The 25,936-nt window shown below is 40.5% G+C and overlaps 1 protein-coding gene across 1 annotated transcript in view; it reads left to right on the forward strand.

Annotated features, from left to right (window-relative positions):
• ATOSA (atos homolog A) overlaps positions 1-24,211 on the forward strand; it is a 50,236-nt gene extending 26,025 nt beyond the window's left edge. The window contains exons 2-12 of the mRNA XM_082198371.1: positions 5,423-5,607; positions 6,432-6,634; positions 7,234-7,359; positions 7,597-9,439; positions 10,570-10,680; positions 12,432-12,511; positions 13,856-13,964; positions 14,896-15,054; positions 20,915-20,983; positions 21,601-21,800; positions 23,207-24,211. Of these exons, the coding sequence (XP_082054497.1) occupies positions 5,423-5,607; positions 6,432-6,634; positions 7,234-7,359; positions 7,597-9,439; positions 10,570-10,680; positions 12,432-12,511; positions 13,856-13,964; positions 14,896-15,054; positions 20,915-20,983; positions 21,601-21,800; positions 23,207-23,360 (3,239 nt within the window). The 3' untranslated portion in view covers positions 23,361-24,211. The remainder of the gene's footprint in view (positions 1-5,422; positions 5,608-6,431; positions 6,635-7,233; positions 7,360-7,596; positions 9,440-10,569; positions 10,681-12,431; positions 12,512-13,855; positions 13,965-14,895; positions 15,055-20,914; positions 20,984-21,600; positions 21,801-23,206) is intronic.
• Positions 24,212-25,936: the final 1,725 nt, after the last annotated feature.

Raw genomic sequence — 25,936 nt, forward strand, 5'->3', positions numbered from 1 at the left:
TAGAAAATCACGGGTTCTTGAAATAATCAATAGTTATTTTACAAGTCCTGTTGAATTGCTGAGACCTGTTTGTGATTTAGATCTTGCTAAATAGAAATGTCAGTTTTAGTATCTTAGAGTGTGCATGGCATCTTGGACAAAGCTTGACTTAATATTTGTTGTAATTGGAACCAAAGGGGTGCTAGCTGAGAATGTTATGTGTTGTTGAGGTATATAGCAATTCCTTGTTTTGGGTATCATCCTATTTTGAACACCAGCTTTAATTTTTTTATGTTGCATGAGGGCCCCTACGGACTGGTATTTTTTTGACGGGTGTATTCTGCAACATGTCATTGATGCAATAATAGTGCATTAGTGGTAGTTTTATACTATGCTGTTCATACATCATTCCACTTGATTATTTCTGCAATACTTCCTCAATATCCCTGCATTATTGCTATCTGGAGGGCCACTCTTGCATTGTAGTGTAGCAGAAGCAGGGGACACACACACACCTGGAAAACAACAACAGTGGTATGGACAATTGGAGGATTTCACCAGTTGAAAACAAAGCAGTATGACCACCCCAAAACTTTTGTAGGCACAGTCAGTATTGAAAATGGCATTGTCTTCCAGCCACCCCAATATTACCCTGAACACAAAGAAGCATGAAGACACAATTCAAAGGGTTTTTGGGGGGCAGATGGGCTTGGTTCATCCCTCTCTCTTTCCCCCACAAAGTCACTCAAAGGGAAATGGATTTGTCCAATTGTACCAGCATATTTTATTTTCTGTACCTTGATGTTATGGAAGCTGCTTGCTTTTGACATTAATGAATAACATGGTGTTGTAAAAATGGGCAAAATGTATATTTTTGTCTCATTTTTGTCTCATTTTGTCTCACAGTTGCTAGGGGAGGCACCAGCTCCTTTCTAAATTCCTTCAGTCCAAACGTGTTCTACATAAATGGTAGAACAAAAATTGGAAGGCCACTTCCTATGTTCTAGTTGTGAGTTTCCATACAGTCAATGAATTCCTTGCTTACCATTCAGAGATTCTGTCCGTTTAAAAACTTCACTAGTTATAGGGTCAGTCTTGATTATACCCATGGATCCTTTCCAAATCTTTGATCCTGTATTTGTGAGAACCAGTAAGAGGAAACCTGCTGAAGCAGTCAAACTAGTTCCTTTGTTAAGATAATGGCCTTAGCAGCTCAGCTAAGTACCTGTTTGTAGCATCTTAAAGAGCTAGCCCACCTAACCTAGCTGGGTGCCACATCTTCCTAGGATGAAGAACAATAGCCAGAGGCTTGTCTTGGTCTGTGTGGGACCCAAAGCTGTAGCTCCTGGGTTCTTGGAAACCTAATAGGGAGGCAATATCTGTTGAAATGTTAATGTTGTGAGCTCTTCCATTGTATGCTCAGGTTGTATATGTGTGTAAATAAAACCATATATCCTAAAGAAACCTCAGTCTTCATTGACTATTCCAAGGAAACAGAACACTAGAAAGGCACAAGCAAATTTGAAGTCTTTTGCTGCCCTGGTCTCCTTTCTTACATTCCTCTTCCCTGAAACTAAATTCTAGAACATCTCTTGAACAAAGTGTCAGCCTTCAGCTATAGGTTTCAGTAAACTTACCTCGGTTGTTGAGTAACTATTCAAATGCCTGAGTTTCTAAAACCTGAACTACTGTTTTGGGTTTCCTCCTTGTTGCTCAATGTTTTCTAAAGATGCAAGTCTTAAAACATTTCCTTATATAAGTTAAATGGAAATAGGGTTGTTGGGGTTTTTTTTTTTTGCTATTTACTCTGCTTGACCTTTGGTAATTCAGCTAAAGTGGGTGGTAGATGGGTTTGTTCTTTGCTGTAACTAAACCATTGTGAAACATAAACTTACATTTTAAACGTTGTAATCTTTAAAAATGCTTGGACACAGTACCACTGAAGCAGAATGCAAATGAGGCCTGCAGTTTTTCACAATGGGGAGTTCTGTGATAGAAGCATAAAACAAGGGAATTTGTTACATTATGCATCTGCTGGAATCAAGTAAGTGTAATTTATGAAGAGCACTGCCAGCTGCTGCTTTATCTACTGAGAGTTGGTGAATTTTAATTCTTTATACTAGTTTAGACTGGACTTGTGCTGTAACAATGCGTATTCTGTGTGCTCCTTGTAAATCTTGCTTGGCACAAGAGGTGTCCATTATTCAAAGCTGCTTTTAAAAAATTCTTCTGTAATATAGGAGTGGAAGCCCTTCAAAACTTATCCAAAAGTAATTTTTTAAAGCTGATGTACTGATTCTTGCCCAGTGAATATTAATTATTTAGTCTAATGCTTTCTGCCCCCCCCCCCCGACTTAACATGGAACTAGGGATGGTGAAGAAATTAGATTTCATTTACATTTTAATGAGAAACTATCTAATTTTCACTTCTCAAACCAACACACAAATCAAAACACTGGTGTCTTTTGAGATTTGAATTTATCCGAATTTTGCAAAGTAATTATTCAATAAAACAATATGTACAATAATGCACATACAGGCAACCCCCTCTTTCTGCATGTTCAATATGTGCATGACCGCGCATTGCACTGAACCTGGAAGTGACCTGAAAACATATCACAAAAAGAGGTGGGACAGAATGGGGTGTTTGCAGGCTTTTTCAGTTGTGCTTCAATTATACATGATTACACTGACATTTTTGCATACCGCCCTGGAATCTTTTGATGAAGAAAAAAGACAGATTGTAAATAAACTGATACAAATACAAATCTCCAGTCTGTGGAATTAATGCTTCTGTAAAACTTAGTAGTATTTATTGGGCCTAGGTTTTTAACAATGTAACTTGCTGCACTTTGCTGTGCAGACATAGTTCTCTAAATTTATAAAACTTTGCTCAAAAACAGGGTGGATTTGATTTAAATCAAATCAGTTTAAATCATGATTTAAATCGCTAGCCAGTAAGACTTGATTTAAATTACTGGTCAGTAAGACTTGATTTCAACCATTTTTTTTACAGAAAGATTCATTCTTGCTGGTATAATCTTAATATTTACAACCAGATAAAGGTTTCATTTTTGGAATAATAAATTTTCAGAGTAGTTTTTACCGTTATATCAAACAACACTGATTTGGTTATACTATTATAAATACATAAGACAGATAATTATGAAATTATTGTGAGGTTTAATAAGTTAATTGTTTATATTTGGACAACTTTTCTGCTGTACTTTATTGGAAGGAGAAAAATAATCATTTCCTTAATAACAATTTAAACAATTTATTTAACTAAAGCAATAACATTATAGCATATGTATCCATGTTTGTTAACTGATCTGGTTAAACTTTAAAAAAACACAACTTAGCACACATGAAAAACTTAAAACAAATCCTTATTACCTGATGAATAGCCTTTGGACTATAATGTAACCTAAATAGAAAACTTTATTTACAAAGATTTTTCTTCCCAAAGCATTTTGTTTTAAAAATCCGATTTAAATTTTTTTAAAAATCTAATTTAAATTTAAAAAATCCAATTTACTGTAAATAAAAAAATCTGATTTTTTTGATTTTTTAAAAAATCATTTATTTTTATCCACCCTGCTCAAAAAGCAGAATTGAACAAGGGAAAAGTTAACATTGAAAGGTTTCATCAAGAAAAGTGAGATTGGTTTCTAAAGCAATACTTTCCCTCATGAAATGGTAAGATGACATAAAATCCAAGAGTATCATAGTTACACATTCCATGCCTCTCAAATGTAAGAAGCAAAGGCAGTTTTCAGGAGAAGTTATAAAATTGTGCTTGTTTTTCAAACTTGCCATGTGTTACTAAAATAAATTTTGCTGTTCCTGGCTAGAAGGGGTTGGGTTTTTTGCCACTTCAATTTAATCCAGCAAAATACAGTAATTTTTTTGAGGGATCAGAAATACCAGGTTTCAGTAAAAGTTCTTCAGAGAAACCTTTTGAAGTATATACTTCTTTGAAACATTTTTAGGAACAAAAGATCTTAAAACATTCATAATAAAAATCATTTTAAACGAGTGGGGCTGAGCAGCAGACTATTTGCTGTGCTGAGTGCTCCTGTTCAGAGTCCCAAAAATGCCACCCCCCCCCCATGTTCCTTTTAATTTTATTCATTAGTCAGCATTTTGTACCGATTGGGTTTGGTCTTGTTGACCTGCTATGGGTTTCTTCTCCATTTTGGGATCTTTTTAAAGGGTATTTACGGTTTCTCTTTGGTGTCTATGGGCAGCCCTCTCTTCTGTCCCCAAGATGATTTTATAATAACTTCTTAGTATATACCAGGGGTCTGCAACCCGCGGCTCCGGAGCCGCATGTGGCTCTTTTACACCCTTGCTGCGGCTCCGGGGCGGATACTAGCGAGGGGAGCATTGTGCGCCCCGACACTCCCCACTGTGGCGGGCGCTGTACTGGCTGTGACGTCACATGGGGGCGGTGCGTGCGTTAGTCACGCACTGGCCCGACGTCACCTTCCCGCCCGCCCGCTACATTGTAAGGGGCATGTACGCTGGTCACTGTTTTAAAGGGGAGTGAAGAACACACACACACACACAAAAAGGCAACTTGTTAATTTAACATTCATTTCTATGAGGAGGAGTAATTCTGAGGGGTCAAACAAAGAAATAATTTTTTTAAAAGTGACAAAAAAGTTATGTTTATAATGACGAGTTTTGCGGCTCCCAGGATTTTTTTCCTTCGGAAATGGGTCCAAGTGGCTCTTTTTGTCTTAAATGTTGCAGACCCCTGGTATATACCAAGAAATGAACTATCCAGGTGATGAGATTCTTTAAAATCTGCATTTCTATATCTTTGTGTCCCTTCCTCCTTTTCTGCCCTACTTGTCACCTGGTTGTCATGCCCCTCCTTTCAATCTCTCAGTTTAATGTCAATGAGTTTGGGCTGATTGGTGAATTTTACTGCTCTCCACCTTAGTTTTCCCTCCCATTAGTTCCCATCTGCACACCTTAGCATTATTCAGAATACTCTGATAGCCACTGTTGTGCATATGCAAGCATGAGAAGACTGAAAACTTAGATGGCAGAAATGATATTGTGGGAACTATTTCATACAGCTGTACAAATTTCATTTTTGACATTGGCCCTGTATACTTCCCTGTCAGTCCAGCGGAAAGGCTGTTTCTGTGTAGCCAATCAGCACTGGGATACAGAAAGTTGCCTGGCCTTTGTTGGAACTAGTGGCAAAATTTCGAAGGACATTTAGAATACAATTTCTGATTTTGTGATGTGCAAAAAGAGTGTTATGGTGCAGTTTGATGATGCAGTTTGTATACTATAATTTTGAAAAGAATTAAAAATATGATTGAATTTTGTCAAAGTACAGTGTGTGTATGTAACAAAGAAATAGATTTTGAACTATTGTGCATATTGGTATTCTTATATAAGTGGATGTTTTGGTCTCTCTTAGACACTCTGGACGAATACTTCGAATATGAAGCAGAGGAATTCCTCGTCAATTTAGCCTTGCTGATTACTGAAGGTAGAACACCAGAATATTCTGTGAAGGGTAGGACCGAAGGCTTCCACTGCCCTCCAGCGCAATCAAGTCAGCCCGTAACAACTAAACATGAATGCAGTGACAAATTGGCCCAGGTATAATGATCAATAGAATCTTCTACAGTTTAAAGTAGTTTTTCCAATAAATTAAAATGCAAATGGTATATATTACTGTGTGTGTTGTATTTAACGCCTTAAAAAGACCACATATATAGTACATTGACACTTTGCTTAAATCTTATCAGTATTTGTCATTCAATAAAATGCTAGAATCCCTAGTTTTCTTAAAGCACAATAGGCAAAAATTGGTTAGTGTTCTGATAAGATTTATCTGTTTAAACCACTGGTGGGACTTGTAGATGATGCATGCTATGCAGAATCAGTGTATAGTAGCTCCCCCAACTTGCAGGAGAGAAATTTAGAATAGAGCATTCTAATTTGCATCTTTTGATTAGGGAATAAACTGTTCTAATGTCCTAACGTTCAAATAGGAGGCTGTAGAATGTCAGAAACTGAAAGAGTACCAAAAATCAAATATACAGTGGAGATATACAGTGGCCATGTTGTTGAGCAAATATGACTGTATTCCTGATGCTTTTGAGTTCAACGCTTATCATTTATTGGATCTGAGCTAGTTTAATCCCTTTTTAAAAACTTAAGCAAGTCATTGAATTTAGAAAGCTGCAGCATTTGATTCTGGCCATGTTGCCCTCTTGGGTACCGTTAGCCATAGAAACTTACATGCTTTAATCAAGGATGAAGTGGAAACTAGATGAATTGGAAATAGCTCAAGAAGAGCTTTGCCAAACTGTGTCACCTTTTCAAAAACACATTATAAACTTTGTGTCTTACAGAAGTGTGTCTTGTACATAAGAAGCAGATTTAAATCTAATATACTGCTTTCTCATATTTTTTTCAAGTGTCGTCAAGCTAGGCGCACTAGGTCCGAGGTTACGTTGTTGTGGAAGAACAATATTCCGATCATGATAGAAGTTATGCTACTTCCAGACTGTTGTTATAGTGATGAAGGGTCTACTACAGAAGGAAATGACTTAAATGATCCTGCAATCAAACAAGATGCATTGTTACTAGAAAGGTGGATTTTGGAGCCAGTTCCACGACAGTAAGTTTATATATGAGGGTTGGTGAAATACATAAGAGTTGGCATAGAATCTTAAGTCTACAACAGGCTAGTGTGTAGTTTCATTTATTTGGTTTGGGCATTAGTTACATTTTGTCAGATTGTTTCTTTTGTGTAAGGGAAATATTAAATTGAAGTTGATTTTTACTTTTCTGTAATTTTACATACTCATTGACTTTGCAAATAGTGCATTCCAGCTTTGTGTGCTAATGGATTGTGTGTAATTAAATAGATTTCAGTGAATCCGCAAGGCTCTCTATTCTTGATGACACTGTGTGCTTAATTTCTTACCTTAGTTTTTAATGATATATTTTGTACCAGTAGGTACAGTAGAAATTGGAAAGCAGGCTTGATTTTGCTACTCATTGCTATTGGCTTTTAATAATTCTGATTCCTTGTGCAGTTCTTGCAAGATGCAAAATAATCCCTTTATGAAGGGAATTATTGTAGCAAAAGTGTGAATGAGAGGGTATTTTCACTCTCTTTTTGGATAATCTAATCAAAGTCAAACTAATGCTTTGCTTTATTTTCCATATGTTTTTTAATCAACAGATGTTTGTTTATATTTTATGTATTTTTAGAAGTGGTGATCGATTTATTGAAGAGAAGACCCTCCTGTTGGCTGTCCGCTCTTTTGTGTTCTTTTCTCAGTTAAGTGCTTGGCTGAGTGTATCACATGGAGCAGTCCCTCGTAATATACTCTACAGGTAGGCCTGAATGAGACATTACCTCTCACTTAGCAGACATCTGGTGATTAGAGAGAAGCAATGATTTTTCCAGTTGTGTTTCTCTGTAGGACCTAGTTTGGGATAAAATTGAGGTTCTTTATTTAAAGAAAATATATGTCTGCTGAGAGCTGAGAAACCCTCCCCCCACAACTATATTGGATTCTGTATAAAGAATTGGTTTGCATTTAAAATCCCATATGTTTTCTGATTTTTCAGAGTAAGTGCGGCACATGTGGATCTTCAGTGGACATTTTCCCAGACCCCAACTGAGCATCTTTTCCCTGTTCCCAACGTTTCTCACAACGTGGCCTTGAAAGTCAGTGTCCAGTCTTTGCCTAGACAATCTAACTATCCAGTCCTGACCTGCAGTATTCACACCAACCTTGGATTTTATGAAAAGGGGATAGAAGATCATAATGTACATCAGCACTGTGATTCCATCAAGGCAGAGCAATGCACTGTGCCCACTTCACAGCGTGCTTGTGGCAGAATAATGAGGACTGAAGGTTTGCTTGGTGTGAGAAAAGGCCCTGAGTTTAGTACAGCTGTTAAAAATATGAAACTTTATCCACCAACTGGGCCTGTGTCTGACTTTGGGGCATCGGAGTCTAAAGTTCAGTGCTACACGGCTTCTGTTGACAGCAAGAGGTTACCGCAGGAACCGCCAGAGAGAGTGTTAAAATCAATTTGTTTAGCTGACTCCCACGTACATAATGGCTACTCTTCCCGCCAGACATTAGGAGAGTCTATTCCTTTGATAGGCTGCTTACTCCAAGAACGGCATGAAGTTATAGCAAGAATTGCCCAACATCTGATTCACTGTGATCCAGCAACGTCACCCACCCTAGGACGGCCATTCAACACAAATGATGCAGGTTTGGTTAACTCAAAAGTTGCACGTTGTGCGTACGAAGAGGAGGGCTTGCAGAAGAAAGGAAGAGAATTGTTCTCTTCTTCTACTGCTAATTCAGAACTTCCTTCGTCAGAAAATAGCAATGTTGGAAAACCTCGAATAATACCAGAAACACCATTGTCTGATGCCTATGTTCCAATGAACCAGTGCTCTCGCCAAACTGTAGAGGAAACTAACCCTCTGATAAGCTCCTTACTTCAAGAGCGGCAGGAGGTCATAGCAAGGATTGCCCAACACCTGATTCACTGTGATCCACCCGTGTCTCATGTTAGTCATCCAGTGTTTAATGTCCATGAAATTAGTTCAGTTAATCCAAAGACTTTTCACACTTCCTGTGAAGAGGACGGCCCACTGAAGAAAGGAAAGGGAATATTTTCGGATTCCTTCTCTAGTTCAAAATTGACTTTCTTGGAAGACAACCAAAAAACAAGAGGTAAAACACCAGCAACCCCTTTGAATTCATTTAGATACGATGTTGAAATGAAGTTATCTCCAAAATCCCAAGCAAGAAGAAAACTCCTGCTAGCAGAGCCTAATGAAGTAGTCCAAAACACATTTCAGCCATCTCCTGTCAATAGAAATAAAAGTCCATTAACCTATACAAACCAATCATGTAGCAAAGAAGATTATAAATCTGAACTGGCAGATAAATTAGAATCTGTGATTTCTGGTTGTTCCCATAAATCTCAAGTAGTAAAGAAAGGTATCGCCAAGCAATGTTCTGATTTCAGTAGCACTGATGAAGTAGTTTGCACAGATAAACATAAGGACAAAACAATCACTAGCGAAAACAACATCCCAGACTGTTCAAATCCACCATGGGATCAGTCCAAAATACCTGAAAATATAAAAGTGACTGTAACACAGGTACCTGATAGTTTGCACAGAAATGAACTTAAGCGCTTAAACAAAGACTCTAAACAACCAAATATTTGTGAACAAAGCTCCCAATTGACTAGTATTGAAAATTATTTACATAGAGATCATGAAAGTTTCAAATGCAAGAATAAACAAGACAAAGTGAAAAATGAACACGATGAGAATGAAGACCCAACGGACTATGAAGTTCAAAAACGTTCTCAGAAGAAGCTGGTTGAAGAAGGCTCGGTGGCTTTGTTTGAACAAAAGAAGAATGCAGAGATGCTGGTGGGTGTTAGCTAACTTGCATGCTTTTGTTTTTGCTTTTTTAAACATATCCTACTACTCATGCATTTAATTTCTGTCATACTTGGCCCCACTATAAAGTGCTGAAGTTGACACTTTCAATGTTTTGTGGGTCAACTTAAATCCTTAATAGTTGACAGTACTTCAGTCAAAAGCACATTCATGCTGTACCCTTGCATGTGATGTTGAATGTCTGTAGATTCTTTATAATCTTTGCTAATAATGCACTTATGTACCAAAACTCTGATTGCCCGCTGTGGCTTATTCTATCTAGAAGATTATCTATTTTTCCAAAACATTATGTTGCTATAAAACAGAAGCTGTTTTAATTCCTAAGTGAAAGCACCTTGATTCCATTGTATCCCTTAATTTTGATACGGCTACCCTAGCATCAATGCTCTATAATGCATTCTTGATTCTACAAATAAACAATGCTTGTTTGTGCAGTAGTGCAAGTAAAAAACAAGTCAGCATGCAGTATCTACTTTGATTGGAATGTAAGTGAGCTGCTCTGTAAACTGTAATTTGACAATTTAGCTGTTTGAACTGAGCTGTAATCTTAAAATATGCTGCTGAAGGCACATCCGCAAAGGAGCTTTCTTAGGCTTTCAGTCTGGTTCTTTAGTTCTAAATCAGAAACATGGAGATAGACCCTTCTTTAGCCCAAAGCAAGGAATTTGCTGTTGGAGAATCCCTTAATGCAGGCATCCACAACCTGCAGCCCTCCATATCTTTTGGGACTACAACTCCCATGATCCCTAGCTAACAGGACCAGTGGTCAGGGATGATAGGAATTGTAGTCCAAAACATCTGGAGGGCCGAAGGTTGGGGATGCCTGCCTTAATGGGATTTCTACTGGTGTTGTACTGTAGATGCTACCTGCATTGATTTGACATTGCTCCCGACATACGACATTTGCCATATGTCTGTAGCCCTGACATATGGAGAACCAGCGTGGAGTAAGTGCACTTGTCACTTCCTTACGAATTTTGGAAGCTCAGTATACTTAGGATGAGACATTGTCCCTGAGAAATCACCTGTGCCAATGTAATTTAAAATGTGCAAGAGAACTGAACTTGATAGGTTTCCTATTGTTTTTCCTCTGTGGACAGCGCACAGCACCACTCAAACATGCGTTGCATAGGAACAATTTTCACCATTTGGTTGGGACTTCTACGAAGGCTTTCCATCCTCGAACTGGATTGCCTCTACTTTCAAGTCCTGTAAGTTGCCGTTACATAGTTTTGTTATGTTTCATAATAATATTTTACAAACACAGGAGTTGCTGTATTTTAGATACTTTGCCTGCAAATTATTTTTACTCCTTGTTAAGGCGTTTACCTATTAAAATATTTATACGTAGAAACCAAGCAATAAATTAGAAAAAGCTATCCTCAGTTGATGGGTGGGAGATAACAATTATAGTAGTCTCTTTTATAGTTTCAGAGTGTAAATGAAAGCATGATGGAATGACCAAAAAAGGATCAGAATTTAGACTGCATAATTTTAGCTCACATGGACTGCTGCTGCTGTTTCATAACCCACCTTTCTCCCTGACAGGGAGAAAGTTTACAGATAAAAGCAGAACAGCTAAACACACAGGGGGAAATCGTTAAAAAAAATTATATATCTATATATTGTATATTTATAACCTATTAAAAATATAGACAATCACAACAAAGACAGCATGGCACCCACCCTATCATTTAAAACGGTCAGTTCCCAAAAGCCTGTTGGAGCTAGAAGGCCTTCACTTTCTGGTGAAAGGACATCAAGAAGGAAGCCTGTCTTAACTTCCCTAGGGAGAGGGTTTCAAAGTCTGGGGGCAGCGACTGAGAAGAAACTCATAGACCCTAGTTCTGATCCATAGATAACACTACCAAAAAAATAGCATCTTCCCACAAAATGAATTCTCAATGCAATCAGCTTAGATAGCATTGATTGCCTGCTGGGAAAGGAGTAAACTTGAATGGGTCATTTTCCTCCCATACAAATTACTGTCAGTGACAGTATCATGGTAACTTGTCGAACAAAAATGCACACAACATTGGGTCATTGTGTATGTGCAACCCGAGACAATGGATGTAGGAGATGCTTCCTTTAAACAGGATCTCATCCAAAAAGATAAGCTTCACACAGATAATACTTCTTGGTTCAGCATTATTAATAATACCTATCCTTTACCATGAGGTCCCAGGGTGGGTTACAACAATTCAAAAGCAAAATATAAAAAAAACGGTTACAATAGATTAAAGTCAAGAAAATTGGAGCTTTCTGTTGCACGTTTAGGGCTGTTGTTAGGTTAACTCTATATATAATTTTAGATTTAACTACATAATGTTAGATTTAGATTGCACTCTGATGGGGAAATACATTTGTGTTCGAATTTGCATGTACTGCTTACGTGTGTTGTTGGCAATTAATTTAAATTGAGAGAGCCTATCTGCATCACAGATGGCTATCTGCCATATTAAATGATTTAACTCAAAAAGCAAACCAATAAATATTATTCAAACTACTGATTATATGGTAGTGATTCGTCACCCATACCCCTGTGGACCACTTGAATATTACTAAAGGTGTTGGAGGACCACTTTAATTATTTTTCCGTCTGCTGCAGCAATTGTAACACACTGTGCTATAGGCAGTATTGTTTTTAATTGCATTTTCACAAACATGACGCAGAATGTTTTACAACCATTCACCTGAATGAAGTTCACAGGCCACTGGTGGTCCACATGGGCACAATTTGGGAACCCCTGTTACAGAGTCCCTTTTCAGTTCTAATGCCTGGGACAAATGTACCAGCTGGCCAATGGTGGGAGGCTGGATACACTCTGCTTTCATTATATCCATTTGCTTCCATTATGCCCCTAAAACATTTTAAAATGTTTGATACCAAGATTTCAAGCTCTGTTAAGGTCTTGTGGTCAAAACCTAAGTCTGTTTTTCTCCCCAATCTCCTTCCTTTGAGGTTCCTGAAAGAAAAACACGATCGGGATGCTTTGATTTAGATACATCATTATTACAATTGAAATGTTTGTCCTCCAAAAGGTTTGTCTTCCAAATGCTTGTCCTCCAAAAACCTTTTACAAAAAGGTTTATAATATTTGTATGTTTTTACAATGTAATCTGTAACTGTGGGTGTGCATGAGAGAGTATTACGAAGAAAGCACAAATGTCCATCTTCAACAAGATCTCCTCGGACTCAGCTAATTTTATCCATACAGTAACTAGCGCAGCAACCTTCTAGTTGATTTAAAATTAGCTGGTTTAAAAACCAACTAAATAAAAAGATACCCCTGATTAACTGAGCAAGACGCTAAATTCTTTTTAGAGAAAACTTCTAAAAGGTACAGATGTATTTATTTCAACAATTTATATACAACTTAATCACGATCACTTAGTATGTAGTCACTTAGTCACACCTAATTAATTTCTTGGCAAAAATGGTGCATTTCCCAGATTCAACAATATGACCTGGGTATCGTCATTGTTTTAACTGGCAGGCTAAGACAAGTTGGTGCCTTACTTGTGTTGCTGAATGCACACAGGCCTTCTGTGGAATGCTGATGAATCCAAACATTTGGGAACTTCCCAATAATTGCACAGAAAGATGCCTAGATGATATATGCTAGACTGTTACCTTGTGCAATGTCAAACTAGCAATTTTTCAAGTCCGTGGAAACGGAATCTATGAAAAGTGTGTGTCAAACTGACATTTTAAAGAGTAGCATTAATTAGTGTTTATACATTCTGAAATGTACATTAGTTTAACTTCAAGGCATAAGACAGTGGAGGGGGCTGATCTGTGGTCCTTTAGGTATTGTTGAAGTACAGTTTCCACCAGCCCCCAGCTAGCATAGCCTGTGGCAAGGGATGATGGGAGTTGTAGTCCAGCAATATCAGGAGAGCCACATGTTGGTCACTCCTGGCATACGTAAGTTCAAACTTGGCAGCTTTAATGCAAAATGTCTGTGTGCATATACCGTATTTTTCCATGTATCACACAACCCCGTGTAAAAGACGACCCCTATTTTGGGAGCCCTCAACAGTTGCTGAGCTTCTTTTGTAAGTTTTCCGAGCTGTTGAGCAGCTTTTTGACGATCTGGCTGATGGAACTGGTGCCGTAATACACTGCATACTGGCACTCACCAAATACTCTTCCTAAGCCAGGAAGAGCAGGTAAGCAGCCTCCTCTCTGACATTTCCCTGCTACCGTCGCAGCACCAGCCCTCGCTTACTTATCATATTAACCCATGTATAAGACGGCCCTCAATTTATCACAAAAAAATTCAGAAAAAAGATTGTCTTATACATGGAAAAATACGGTAACTGTGGAGGATATAAGTAGTGACTCTTGCTTTATTTTTTTTTTTAAAAAAACTTTTTAAATAGCCCACGAGGGTGTATCAGGAGAGAGAGTGATCCAGATGTTCACGAGAAACCATTTCTGAGTTCCAGTGCACCACCTGTAACAAGTCTTAGCCTCCTTGGAAACTTTGAGGTATGTACATGCTCCTAAAATACTCTACTTCTTGCAATCGATGTATTGATACGCTACTACATGGGTAGGCAAACTAAGGTCCGAGGGAAATATTTGAACAGACATCTCAAAAGTTGCATGCAATAAGCACGAGTGCTCCTGCTGACATGCATGCCGAAAACCGCGCCAGAAGAGGGGCAGGGCAGGGGCTCTGCATCTCAAACAGATGAATATCTTTTATTTAGGCTGGCTGGAGTCATTATTTTATAGGAATTTTGTTTTAAATCTATACAAAGTGTAAATTTCAAAACATTTTTCCAGACCCAGGTCCATTTTGAGGGGGTGGTATATATTGCTAGGCATATCAGCATTCCACTTTGATTGATACCTGAGCTGGTTCTAGTTCTGTAATTATTTTATATATTTGTCTTAAGGTTCCCTTTGACTGGTCACTTTCTGAAATTAAAATTTCAAATCTTGTGCTTCCTCAATAGTACAAAATCTTCTTAATTGGTGGTGGCGGCAGTGGTTGTTATTTACATTTACCATTGTTCATCCGAAGATCCCAAGATGGTATTATGTGCTGCCACCACACCGCCGGAGCACAATTTCTGTTCTCATCCTGAAGCAAAGTTCTTAACCTGAGGTGCTATTTCTGTGTTAGAGGAGTCTGTAACCTGAAGCACCTGTAACCTGAGGTACCACTGTACAGCTCAGTGGTGAAGTGTTTGGTTTGCATGCAAAAGACCCCAGGTTGAAATCCTTCATCCCTAGTTAAAAGCGTCCAATGGCAGGTGATGTGAAAAAGTCCATCAGAGGTGCTGCCTGTTGGTGTAGACCATACTGTTCTAGATGGGCAAGTAATCTGACCTGATAGCGGGCGTCTTCCTTGTCATCCGTTTGTACACTTCATAGGTAGCTTTTTTCAACAGAGTTTTTTCCATTCTTCCAGGAGTCTGTTCTGAACTATCGTTTGGATCCCCTGGGCATTGTAGATGGCTTCACAGCTGAAGTGGGAGCAAGTGGGGTCTTTTGTCCAACGCACATGACTCTTCCGGTTGAAGTTTCATTCTACAGCGTTTCTGATGACAATGCACCCTCTCCATATATGGTAAACATTTGAACGTTACAATTAGCTATGGAAAGACATTTACATGTCTGAACTAAATCCTGATACATTTGTAAAGATAGTTGGGTTGCCTTGGATCCAAAGCATACTTCTGTTGCATGCACAGAACCACAACTTTGGTAGCAGTTCGTTGCCAAAGGTCTGTAGTCCCTGCTGTCCCCTGTGCACACTTTTACTTTTTGAACTTTTAATGGCAGACTATGCGTTCAGCTAAGCTGGGTTTTCCTGCAATAAACACGAGACGGCAACCTAGTTCTTGCCTAGTAACCACTTCCATTCATTCTTGTGTGGAATCTCAGCAGTTTAAATGCAAATGCATGATTGCAGCTGTTGACACTCCCTATGTATCTCAGCATTTATACAGAAAATAAGAACCTGTTGTAACTCATTTCGGTTGATAGGGAATGATTATGGCAACAGAAACTATTGAATTATGCAGAAACGGCGAAGCTTACTGGAAGAATAAGAAATCGGGACGACAAAGTTTTTAATATAGAGTGGAAATTGTTTATTGAATATTTACAAAAATATTGTGAACAGATTAAGACATTAGCAGGGTTAATGTAAAAACATGCAGTGATATGAAACATCTATTGATTATATGTGATAAATAATACATGAATTTGATTTGGAAATACAGTAAAAATATTGTAAACATAAGGAACTGCGGAAAGAGGGAAAGGAGAGTCTAAACATGATAAATGTAATAATTTGATTTTTAAGAGCTTTTTGCTTGTAAAATAAAAATTATAAATATTTTTTTAAAAGATAAGAAATGATTATAATTCTTTGATCAGCGCACAGGGATAAGTTCAGCCTCTAGGTGTTAGTATCCTTTTGTACTCATTTCTGACTCGTGCCTCCACCCAAAAAAACCTGGGACTTCAGCTTGGTATGGCTAAATAGTATTTATTCAAGTTAACAAACAACATCCGCAATAGCAAGAGACTGGCAACGTAGACAAAATGCAAAGCTGTCTACTTCCTCCATGGGTCTAGATGTGCTAGTGGCCTTTCCCATGATTAATTCAAGAATGAAGTCAGTGAGGTGGCATGCTGTCGAAATTTTTTAAAAAATTGTCCAGTAGCACCTTATAGACCAGCTAAGTTTGTTCTTGTATAAGCTTTTGTGTGCATGCACACTTCTTCACATACATGTGCATGTACACGAAAGCTTATACCACAGCAAACTTAGTTGGCCTATAAGGTGCTACTGGACAATTATTATTATTATTATTATTATTATTATTATTATTATTATTATTATCATTATTTTATTTCAACTGCATCAGACCAACACAGCTACCAACTTGAATCTAGTGGCATGCTGTGTGTTTGTCAATCAGTCAATCCTTTATTAGGCATAGCAAACCACACATTATAAAACAAACACCGCATACAGATTGTGGAAAATACAAATTCGGCATAACAATTTGCATAAATAATATACAGTCTAACACTACTACATCACCGACCAATCAAGAACCACAAAATGTCTCTATAATGGCCCAGTCTTTCCACATGGACAGCACTCAAAAATGTAGCCACTATTAAAGTAATTTGATCATTCCTGTCCAAGAGCAGGTCCTGAACCATTGGCGGCATAGAACCAAGCCCGTTAAGTTGTAAGGCCTCTAACAATTGTTAGAGGCTGTGTGTTTGTTCCAGAAAGGTGCAAAAACTTTAGCACAGTTAACATGAACACACTGGCAAGGTGTCAGTAGTTAATGACTGAAGCCAACCGTTGGTGGCTGTAAATTCATATTCCAATCGGACTGTGGCTGCAAAGAGCCTCCTGTAGTTCATTTTGGCCTTGCAGCATCAGCCAATCAATCAGAGCCCAGTTTCTGGTTTGGCTTACAAACATCACATCCTAGTACTGATCTCATCCAGGTAGGATGAACTCGCTTGTTCATAATTTCAGCCAAAAGGAGTTGTATAATCTTTCTTGTAAAGGTTAGCAAATCTCTCCTTCAGCTGAACTATAGCACTGAATTAGCTTTTGCTAATGATTTGCTAGGGACGCGGGTGGCGCTGTGGCTTGCCGATCGCATGGTCGGCGGTTCGAATCCCCGCGGCAGGGTGAGCTCCCATCTTTCGGTCCCAGCTCCTGCCCACCTAGCAGTTCGAAAGCACCCCTATGTGCAAGTAGATACTGTATTTTTCGCACCATAGGACGCACTTTTTGCCTCCAAAAAAGCAAGGGAAAATGTGTGTGCGTCCTATGGAACGAATGCAGGGGGGAGGCAGGCGGGAAAAGCCCCCAAGAGCCGCACACAAGCTCCGTGCACTCTTGCGGGCTTTTCAACAGGAGGGAGAAGGGACTGACTGGCGGCATCAGTCCCTTCTCCCACCTCCCAGAAAAGCCAGGAGAAGCCGCGCTCTCTTTAAAGGGATTGCGCGGCTTCTGCCGGTTTTGCAAGAGGTGAGGGAATCCCCCCACCTCCCAGAAAAGCCAGGAGAAGCCGTGCAGCCCTTTTAAGTGTGCGCGGCTTCTGCCGGTTTTGCGGGAGGTGGGGGAATCCCCCCACCTCCCAGGAAAGCCAGGAGAAGCCATGCAGCCCTTTTAAAGGGTGCGCGGCTTCTGCCGGTTTTATGGGAGGTGGGGGAATCCCCCCACCTCCCAGGAAAGCCAGGAGAAGCCGTGCAGCCCTTTTAAAGTGCGCGCGGCTTCTGCCGGTTTTGCGGGAGGTAGGGGAATCCCCCCCACCTCCCAGGAAAGCCAGGAGAAGCCGTGCAGCCCTTTTAAAGGGCGCGCGGCTTCTGCCGGTTTTGCGGGAGGTGGGGGAATCCCCCCGCCTCCCAGGAAGGCCAGGAGAAGCCGCGATCTCTTTAAAGGGTTTGCACGGCTTCTGCGGGCTTTTGGGAGAGGTGAGGGAATCCCCCCACCTCCCAGTAAAGCCAGGAAAGCCCTGTGCAGCCCCTCCGCCAAGGAGAGGCTGCACGGGGCTAAAGGGGAAGCCAAAACAGCGAGCGGGATCCATCCTGCTCACTGCCTTGGCTTCCTCCATAGCTGCGCGCAACCCCTCCGGCAAGGAGAGGCTGCACGGGGCTATGGATTCTTTAGCCCCACGCAGCCTCTCCCGGGAGGGAGAGACTGCACGGGGCTAAAGGGGAAGCCAAAACAGCGAGCGGGATCCATCCCGCTCGCTGCCTTGGCTTGATCCATAGCTGCACGCAACCCCTCCGGCAGGGAGAGGTTGTGTGCAGCCTGTACGCTGCTCTTTGGGGCTGCGGGGGAAAAAGATTTTTTTTCTTGAATTCCCCCCCTAAAAACTGGGTGCGCCCTATGGTCCGGTGCGCCCTATGGTGCGAAAAATACGGTAAATAGGAACCGCTTTACAGTGGGAAGGTAAACGGCGTTTCCGTGTGCTGCGCTGGTGCCGGCTCACCAGAGCAGCTTTGTCACGCTAGCCACGTGACACGGAAGTGTCTCCAGACAGCGCTGGCCCCCGGCCTCTTAAGTGAGATGGGCGCACAACCCTAGAGTCGGACACGACTGGCCCGTACAGGCAGGGGTACCTTTGCCTTTAATGATTCGCTATCGACCAATATGTAGTCTATTGTGCTAGTTTTTGACCGTAACAGGAATGTATATTCCCCAGGGATCTCACCTCTTGTGCGGCCATTTAGAATGTGTAAACTTAGCTGCCTTGAAAATTTGAAAAGGCAGGCGCCGGCATAGTTTGAATAATGGTCCTTAGATAGCCTTGGGGTCTGGTGGGCTTCTGGGCTAGACGTCTTGGGAAACCCGATTTTGCACTTGTATTTGGTTGCTAAACTGGAGTCATCTGGCCCTAGCATTGCTCTTAGATCACCCACCAGCAGGACCTTTGCACCGGATAATCTGAAATCAGCAACTTAACAAAGGTTTCTAATCTTTTCCACTTGCTATCGGTGTCAATATTTAAGCTAGTTGGAGGGATATAAACATTTATAAATAACACTTTAGATCTTCCCCATGATACAAGTAAGACCATTGCTAGTTGGACTAGGGAGGGCAGCTCTTTACAGGTGGCATTTAGACATTGGGAAATCAAGATGCATCTTGAATTAGCTTTTAAATCTTCACAAGGAAGAGAGTGACTCCTGGTCTTGGTCTCCTTTCCTGACCAGATCTTTCACCCTGTACTTTGAGTGCCCCTTGTGCTCTGAGTGTAACAGACCCTTACTTTTCTTACTTGTTGAAGGTGGCTGTGGAAGAGGCACAGGTGCCCCAAGCACCCATTTGTTGGTTAACATATCACTAAGGATATGTTGCAGCTTCACCCAACTTTCCTTTTTTTTATAAGATATTTATTATGATTTTCAAAATATTACAAAAGAAAAAAAGAAAAAATACAAAATAAAAAAATGGTTAAAATCAACTCCATCTTTCCATTACTTATTTTTCATTAGCTTATTTCCCATATCTCCTCACGCCTCCCTTTTTTGTATTCCAATTCGGTTTGTTGGTTCAGCAAATCCCTACCCTCTTTGTTTATCCTAGTCTTTAATTTTAAAATATTATGACATTAAGTTTTTACCTAAATAATCCATTTTTCATATTCCCTTATAATATTACAGCTGAAAAGCGCTTAATTTCTATCCAACATCATTCTAACATTCATCAATTTTACAATATTTCTGTAGATAGTCAGCTTCACCCAACTTTCAAATGAGACTCCTTTCTATTTTGGGTGCCATACAGTAAGACTGCAATACCAACCTCCACCATTTGGTGGCTTCTGTTTTTCTTTGCAACTTTACATAACTCCTTTGGAGTTTTGCACATTTTCCTTTTTGTGGGGAAAGCATCATATGCGAAACAGCCCTTTATATAAGCGACCAATGAACATCTTGTTTTGATAAGGTATATACACTTGTCTCCTGTGTGCCAGCCTAGCTAAATAGGTACGTACGTTCACAAAAAGATAACACATATACAGTACCCAAAAGTACTCTTGGTTCCCACTCCCATGGCAGGCAAAACATCCAATATACATTACATGAACTGCTTTGGACTGAATTGAAAAGACTGTGTGGGCCCAATTATAGCCCAGTCACCTTAGTTAGGAAAGGAAGCTATTGTGGTTGTCCTGTCTTCCTACCTGCAAATAAATGCACTGTGATTATTATCCTGTGGAATTGACACTGTTCTTTACTCCTCGAGTTAGGAGTATGCGAATACTGTTCACCTTTGATGATCAATTTAAATGCAGATGTTGAAATAATAAATTGTCCGTCCTGAAAAGATGCTTAAAGGGGAAACTACGTACCAGAGTGAGTGAGTGAGACTAAACTGTCCTCTACAAGCCACATTTTTGTGCACTCCTAACTTAACTTTGGGATGTGGGTGGCGCTGTGGTCTAAACCACTGCGCTGCTTGGATTTGTCAATCGGAAGGTCGGCGGTTCGAGGCCCCGCGACAGGGTGAGCTCCCATTGTTCGGTCCCAGCTCCTGCCAACCTAGCAGTTCAAAAGCATGTCAAAGTGCAAATAGATAAATAGGTGCCACTCCAGTGGGAATAGAAACAGTGTTTCCGTGTGCTACTCTGGCTTTGCCAGAAGCAGCTTAGTCATGCTGGTCACATGACCCGGAAAAACTGCGGAAGCGGACAAATGCCAGCACCCTCGGCATGTAAAGCAACATGGATGCCACAACCCCAGAGTCATTCGCAACAGGAGTTAACTGTCAGGGGTACCTTTATCTTTACCTTTAACTTAACTGGTGAGTTACCTATGTGAAAAAACTTTTTGAAGTTTCTACCGCAGATAATTTTGAAAGTTAAACACTTTGATATACTGATGCTTACATTAAGATGCCTATTTGTAATTTTCCATTTCTTGTTTGATCCTTACAGGGTGTAATTGCTTTAGAGTCACTTGGTAAAAGGGGTTATCGGGTACCTCCTTCAGGAACAATACAAGTGGTATGTACTTTGTGACATAAGAGTTACATTAACAATTCTCTTTCCAACATACAGTGGTACCTCTAGTTATGAACTTAATGTGTTCTGGAGGTCCGTTCTTAACCTGAAACTGTTTTTAACTAGAGGCATGCTTTCGCTAATGGGGCCTCTTGCTGCTGCTGTGCCGCCGGCACACAATTTCCGTTCTCATCCTGGGGCAAAGTTCTCAACTCGAGGTAACTCTTCCAGGTTAGCAGAGTTTGTAACCTGAAGCGTTTATAACCTGAGGTGTTTGTAACTCGAGGTACCACTGTACTGCTAATCACTTGGACCTCTTGGATATGAGCTGTTAGATAGCTCCTTTCTTTGTCCAAAGGCCACAGGCTAGAAGAGCAGAAAGTATTTGGAAAGATCATATTTGAGAAGATAGCCAGCAGTTACCTAGCAACTGCAGAGGTTGTCTCAGTCACTTTTGGATAATATGGAAGGTGATTGAGAAGCTTATTAGTTCTTAGTCTCCTCTTTCCAGAAGCAATAGCTGTGTATGAAAGTGCAGTTACTGAAGACACATGACTTTTCAAATGTTTGTTGGTTCGACAGAATAGTGCCATTCTGAAACACCTGTTTGTCCTTTTCAGACCTTATTTAATCCCAACAAGACTGTGGTGAAGATGTTTGTGGTGATATATGACTTACGAGAGATGCCAGCCAATCATCAAACATTCCTACGGCAAAGAACCTTTTCTGTCCCTGTGAGACGAGAAACAAAGAGAAGCATTAATAAAGAAAATATTCGACATACTGAAGAACGACTACTACGCTACCTCATTCATCTGAGGTAAGGCTGCTGAGCAAAGGGCTGTATCCAACATTCTCTTTTTGCTAATGCAAGGGCTGTTGCACTAGTGGACCCGGGGTGGGGTTGGATATTACGCAGCAGAGGAGTCCAGCACTGCAGCTGTGCTAGTGGAAACTTGCTGTGCAACAGATTGGGCAAAGTTAACAGCAACCTGCTTAGGCATCCTCTTTGCAACCACATCCTGCTGGTACAAAGCATGTCACCAGCGGAAGAAATACACTACTAAGTGATTTTGACTTAGTTCTATGTTGGATATATCCCAATGTTCTTATGTGTTACTTAGTGCAGATAATTCTTTGAATCAAAACAACAGCTTGTTTTTTTTTTAATTAGTGCTGGAAAATCTTTTGGAAAAAGGCACTGGGACCCTGTTAACTGTACTTTTGCTTATGCAGATAAAAAGTCAAATGGGCCACATGTATTGGTTTTTCATTCTTTGCTCTAACAATAGATTTGAAACAAGTGACTCAAGTTTTAGTTGCTGAAACCATACACATTCTCTCCCAAACAAATGAAGTCATACAACTCTAAACTGCTTTGTGGTAGCATCTGTTTAGAAGGCCCTAATTAAAGTTGTGTCAGCGCTTCCATTGTGAAAGCCCCTTAGCAAGAGGTTGTCAGCAGAAACATTTGCCTAGGGCTGAAACTTGCCATTCAGACTTTTAAAAAACAAAAGCAGTCCTTTAAAACCTAAGGGTCAGTTCGCTTTTTCATTTTTTCATGCCCATGTTTCTGTGTCCATCAAAACTCCTGTTAAGTTTTGGCAGGTTGCTTTTGTGCTTTGTGTCTATGTGACTGAAAACATAACCTATAATTTTCTCTTGTGAGATGGATAACATTCTGCTGATACGCAAACCATAGCTGTCTGTCTAGAGACTAGCCAGCTTCTGTAAGATTTTTAAACAAGCTCATGCCCAGACTTAGCTTAGATCCTTTAACACTTTTTCTTGGCATGTTCCAAGAGGGTGTCATTCAGAGAGCTATGTTCAGTTTTGCAGTAAAGATTTATCTTGTTTTCTCATTGGCTTTGAAAGAATGAGATACAGGCTATAAAAATATCAAACAAATAGGCTCATCACCCTAAATATATGCACTAATGTGTTCTGATTCAATAATGTGCCATCAACATAATTGAAAATTGCAGTCACTGTTTCATCTGTTCTTCCTACTTCAAATAAAATGTCTCAGTCTGATCCTTAGAGTACAAGCCTCAAGCAGTGGTTATATAAGGATAAATGGAAAAACACCTACTTCCTTTTGAACTAGATAAAAAGTAACAGTTTAGACTATTGAAGAAATTTCTTCTCCAAGCTTTGTTCTTCTGTGACATTTCTCACATGTGCTTTACATTCAGCAGTGACTAATACTGACATCTGTTCTCCTAGGTTCCAGAGTTCTAAGTCTGGAAAGATCTACCTCTACAGAGATGTAAGACTCCTGTTCTCTCGAAAATCCATGGAAGTTGACAGTGGCGCTGCATATGAACTCAAATCTTACACTGAATCTCCAACAAACCCTCAGTTTTCTCCCCGGTGTTAGCAAGATGCAACAATGAAAAGTATTTGCTCAGTTACCAGATTACTATTTAATAAGATGAACAATTGGCATAAACTAAACTGTTTAAAAGTGAAGAAAGTGAAGTGGTGGTCAAATGAGAGTCAAAGCTCTTCTAGGCTCTTGGACCAGTTTTTAAAAATGCTTCTGGAATGAGCTTTGTGTATTCCAAGTAGACTGGAACATACTTAGTCCTAATCTTTTTATACTGGTTACAAACCACTTCATTGGACGTGTTGCAATAGCAGATTCCCAAATTAGTTTAGTGTTTACACCTTATTTTATTTTTTGGTTATTTAATATTTAATGTTTCTTTTACTTAAGTGATGTTTGTCTTTACTGTTCTAATGTAGCACAAATCCTATGTAAAATCATACTACGTATTTTTGACATTATTATTGAAATCTGAAATATATACAGAAGTCTTTACTTTGTGTGATGTGTTTTTAAGTGATACGTAAGCTGCTTAAAATAAGGATGGGATTTTGAACTTCCATTGCATTATCATACTATGCAAGCATGTAGGGCAGGATGGGTTGTGTATTCCCCCCCCCCCATATTGCTAATTCCTCACCCCCACCCCATGATAACACATGAAACCATACTTCAAAACTGTGGGACTACTCATTCAAATCATGGACCCAACCTATAATAGCACCCATTTCGCTCCTAAAAGACCCCTCATCAAAGCCTTTCACATTGTTGTAATCAGTATCAAAATTTTACATAACACTGCTGTCCCATACCTGACTTTCTCAGACTGTGTTTTTTTAAAAAAAAGATGTACTGTGAAAACAAAGTAGTATTTATATCTTAAATATATGTGAAAACAGCAACATTTGTATTGGTTTTATTTGGAGATGGTCTTTGTGCTCTTAATAGGGTTTTGTTTTTGTCCACTATAGGACACTAGCTCAGTCTAGAACAGAGGTGGGGGTATAGGAGGTAGCCAGCGGCAGTGCTATTTTTCCAGAGGTGCCGGAACCCACCTGAGCGGTGCTGGAACTGACTTCCTGTGAGTTCTGGCTGGAAAAAAAAATCCCTGGCCGGTGGGCTGTATATCCAGACCTTTCCCAGCACACATGGACGACTTTGATGGGTGGGATTCCCACCCTTCAGTCACCTGACATCACCTGAAGCCTTTTCCTTTGCCCGCAGAAATCAGAAGAATGTAAGAATAGCCTGTGGCGCATCTAGTCCAGTCAGATGTCTGTGGGAAACCAGCGAGTAGACATATGTTTGGCCACTGTGAGAAGCAAACCATGGAGGAAAAGGAAGTGGGGTTTGTAGCCACCATTGAGCAGCCTGATTGATATCCATGAGGACAAAGGAAGCCTTTCCCTGCAGGGCTTACAGTAAGTGCCACTGTGGGAACTCCATAGTGCAGTCAGTCTCTCTGAAGCTTGCTGTAAGTGCTGGTCAAACAATTGTTTCCTGGAAACCAAGCAGGAGACTCTTTAATGCTCCTGATTGTTCCCTGGCAGGTAAGGTTTGCTGCAAGCAACAATCCATTGACCAGCACTTACAGCAAGCATTTTGAGACTACCTCTTTGTTGGGTGTGGTTTTGGGAAAACAACATTGCAGGTCAAATATGAATCCCTGCTGGGCCTAACTTGGCCTGTAGTTCATAGGTTCCCCAAAGCTGCTCTAGAAAGTCATCCCTTTTATTGTACCTTGAAATAATTGAAACAATTCACTCACCAATCTCCAAGACACTAGGATCTCCTTCCATCTTCCCCCACAAGAAACTCCAGCAAAGCAGTTTCTAATACTGGCAAATAAATGTCCAGACATTCCAACACAATAAAGGGCATTGTGGGATATTGCTTGTGTGGAACAGTTCCACTAAATTAAGATTCTGAGTATTTGGAGGGGGGAGATGTTTTTGAAAAGGGAGTGAGAAACATAGGCGCCGACTCCATGGGGCCTGAGGGGGCCCGAGCCCCCTCAAAAATTCATTTGGGGGGGCTCTGCCCCCCCAATAATCTCGGGCGCCCCTCCAGCAGAGCGCCGCCGCCACCCCTCCCCCAGCCCAAAATGCACAGGGTCGGGCTGCATGCCTCCTGCCCTCCCTCCCGAGCAAAAGCTCCACCCAATTTCCTTCAGAGCTGATTAATAGGCGCAGCACGCTCTCCCCTATTTGCTCACGAGGAGGCGGCGCCACTTTATCTGCATATTCATGAGCTTATTTATTATTCATGAGCTTTTGCGGGCTTTTTGGCCACGTGATTCCATTTCGCGCGGAATTCGGGCTGCGTCCGGTGCTGTGAGCAGGAAAGGGGGAGCGGTGAAGAAAAGCGGCAGAGATGGCGGTGAGTAGGCGCTGGACTCGGGGGCTGCACACGACTGCATTGCGGGGGGTTGGGCTAGATGACCCTGGGAGTCCCTTCCAACTGATTCTATGGTTCTCCCGGTTGACGCTGATAAGAGTTTCCTTCCCCCCATCTGAGACCTCCCTCGGGCCTTTTGTCTTCTTCCCATTGTGGCCGGCCTGGGGTGCTGCGGAGGAATCTTACTAAAAGAACCACCCATTTGCTTGGGAGGGTGTTTGTAAGCTGAC

This window comes from Podarcis vaucheri, assembly GCF_965113315.1.
Source record: "Podarcis vaucheri genome assembly, chromosome: 14".
NCBI lineage: Eukaryota > Metazoa > Chordata > Lepidosauria > Squamata > Lacertidae > Podarcis > Podarcis vaucheri.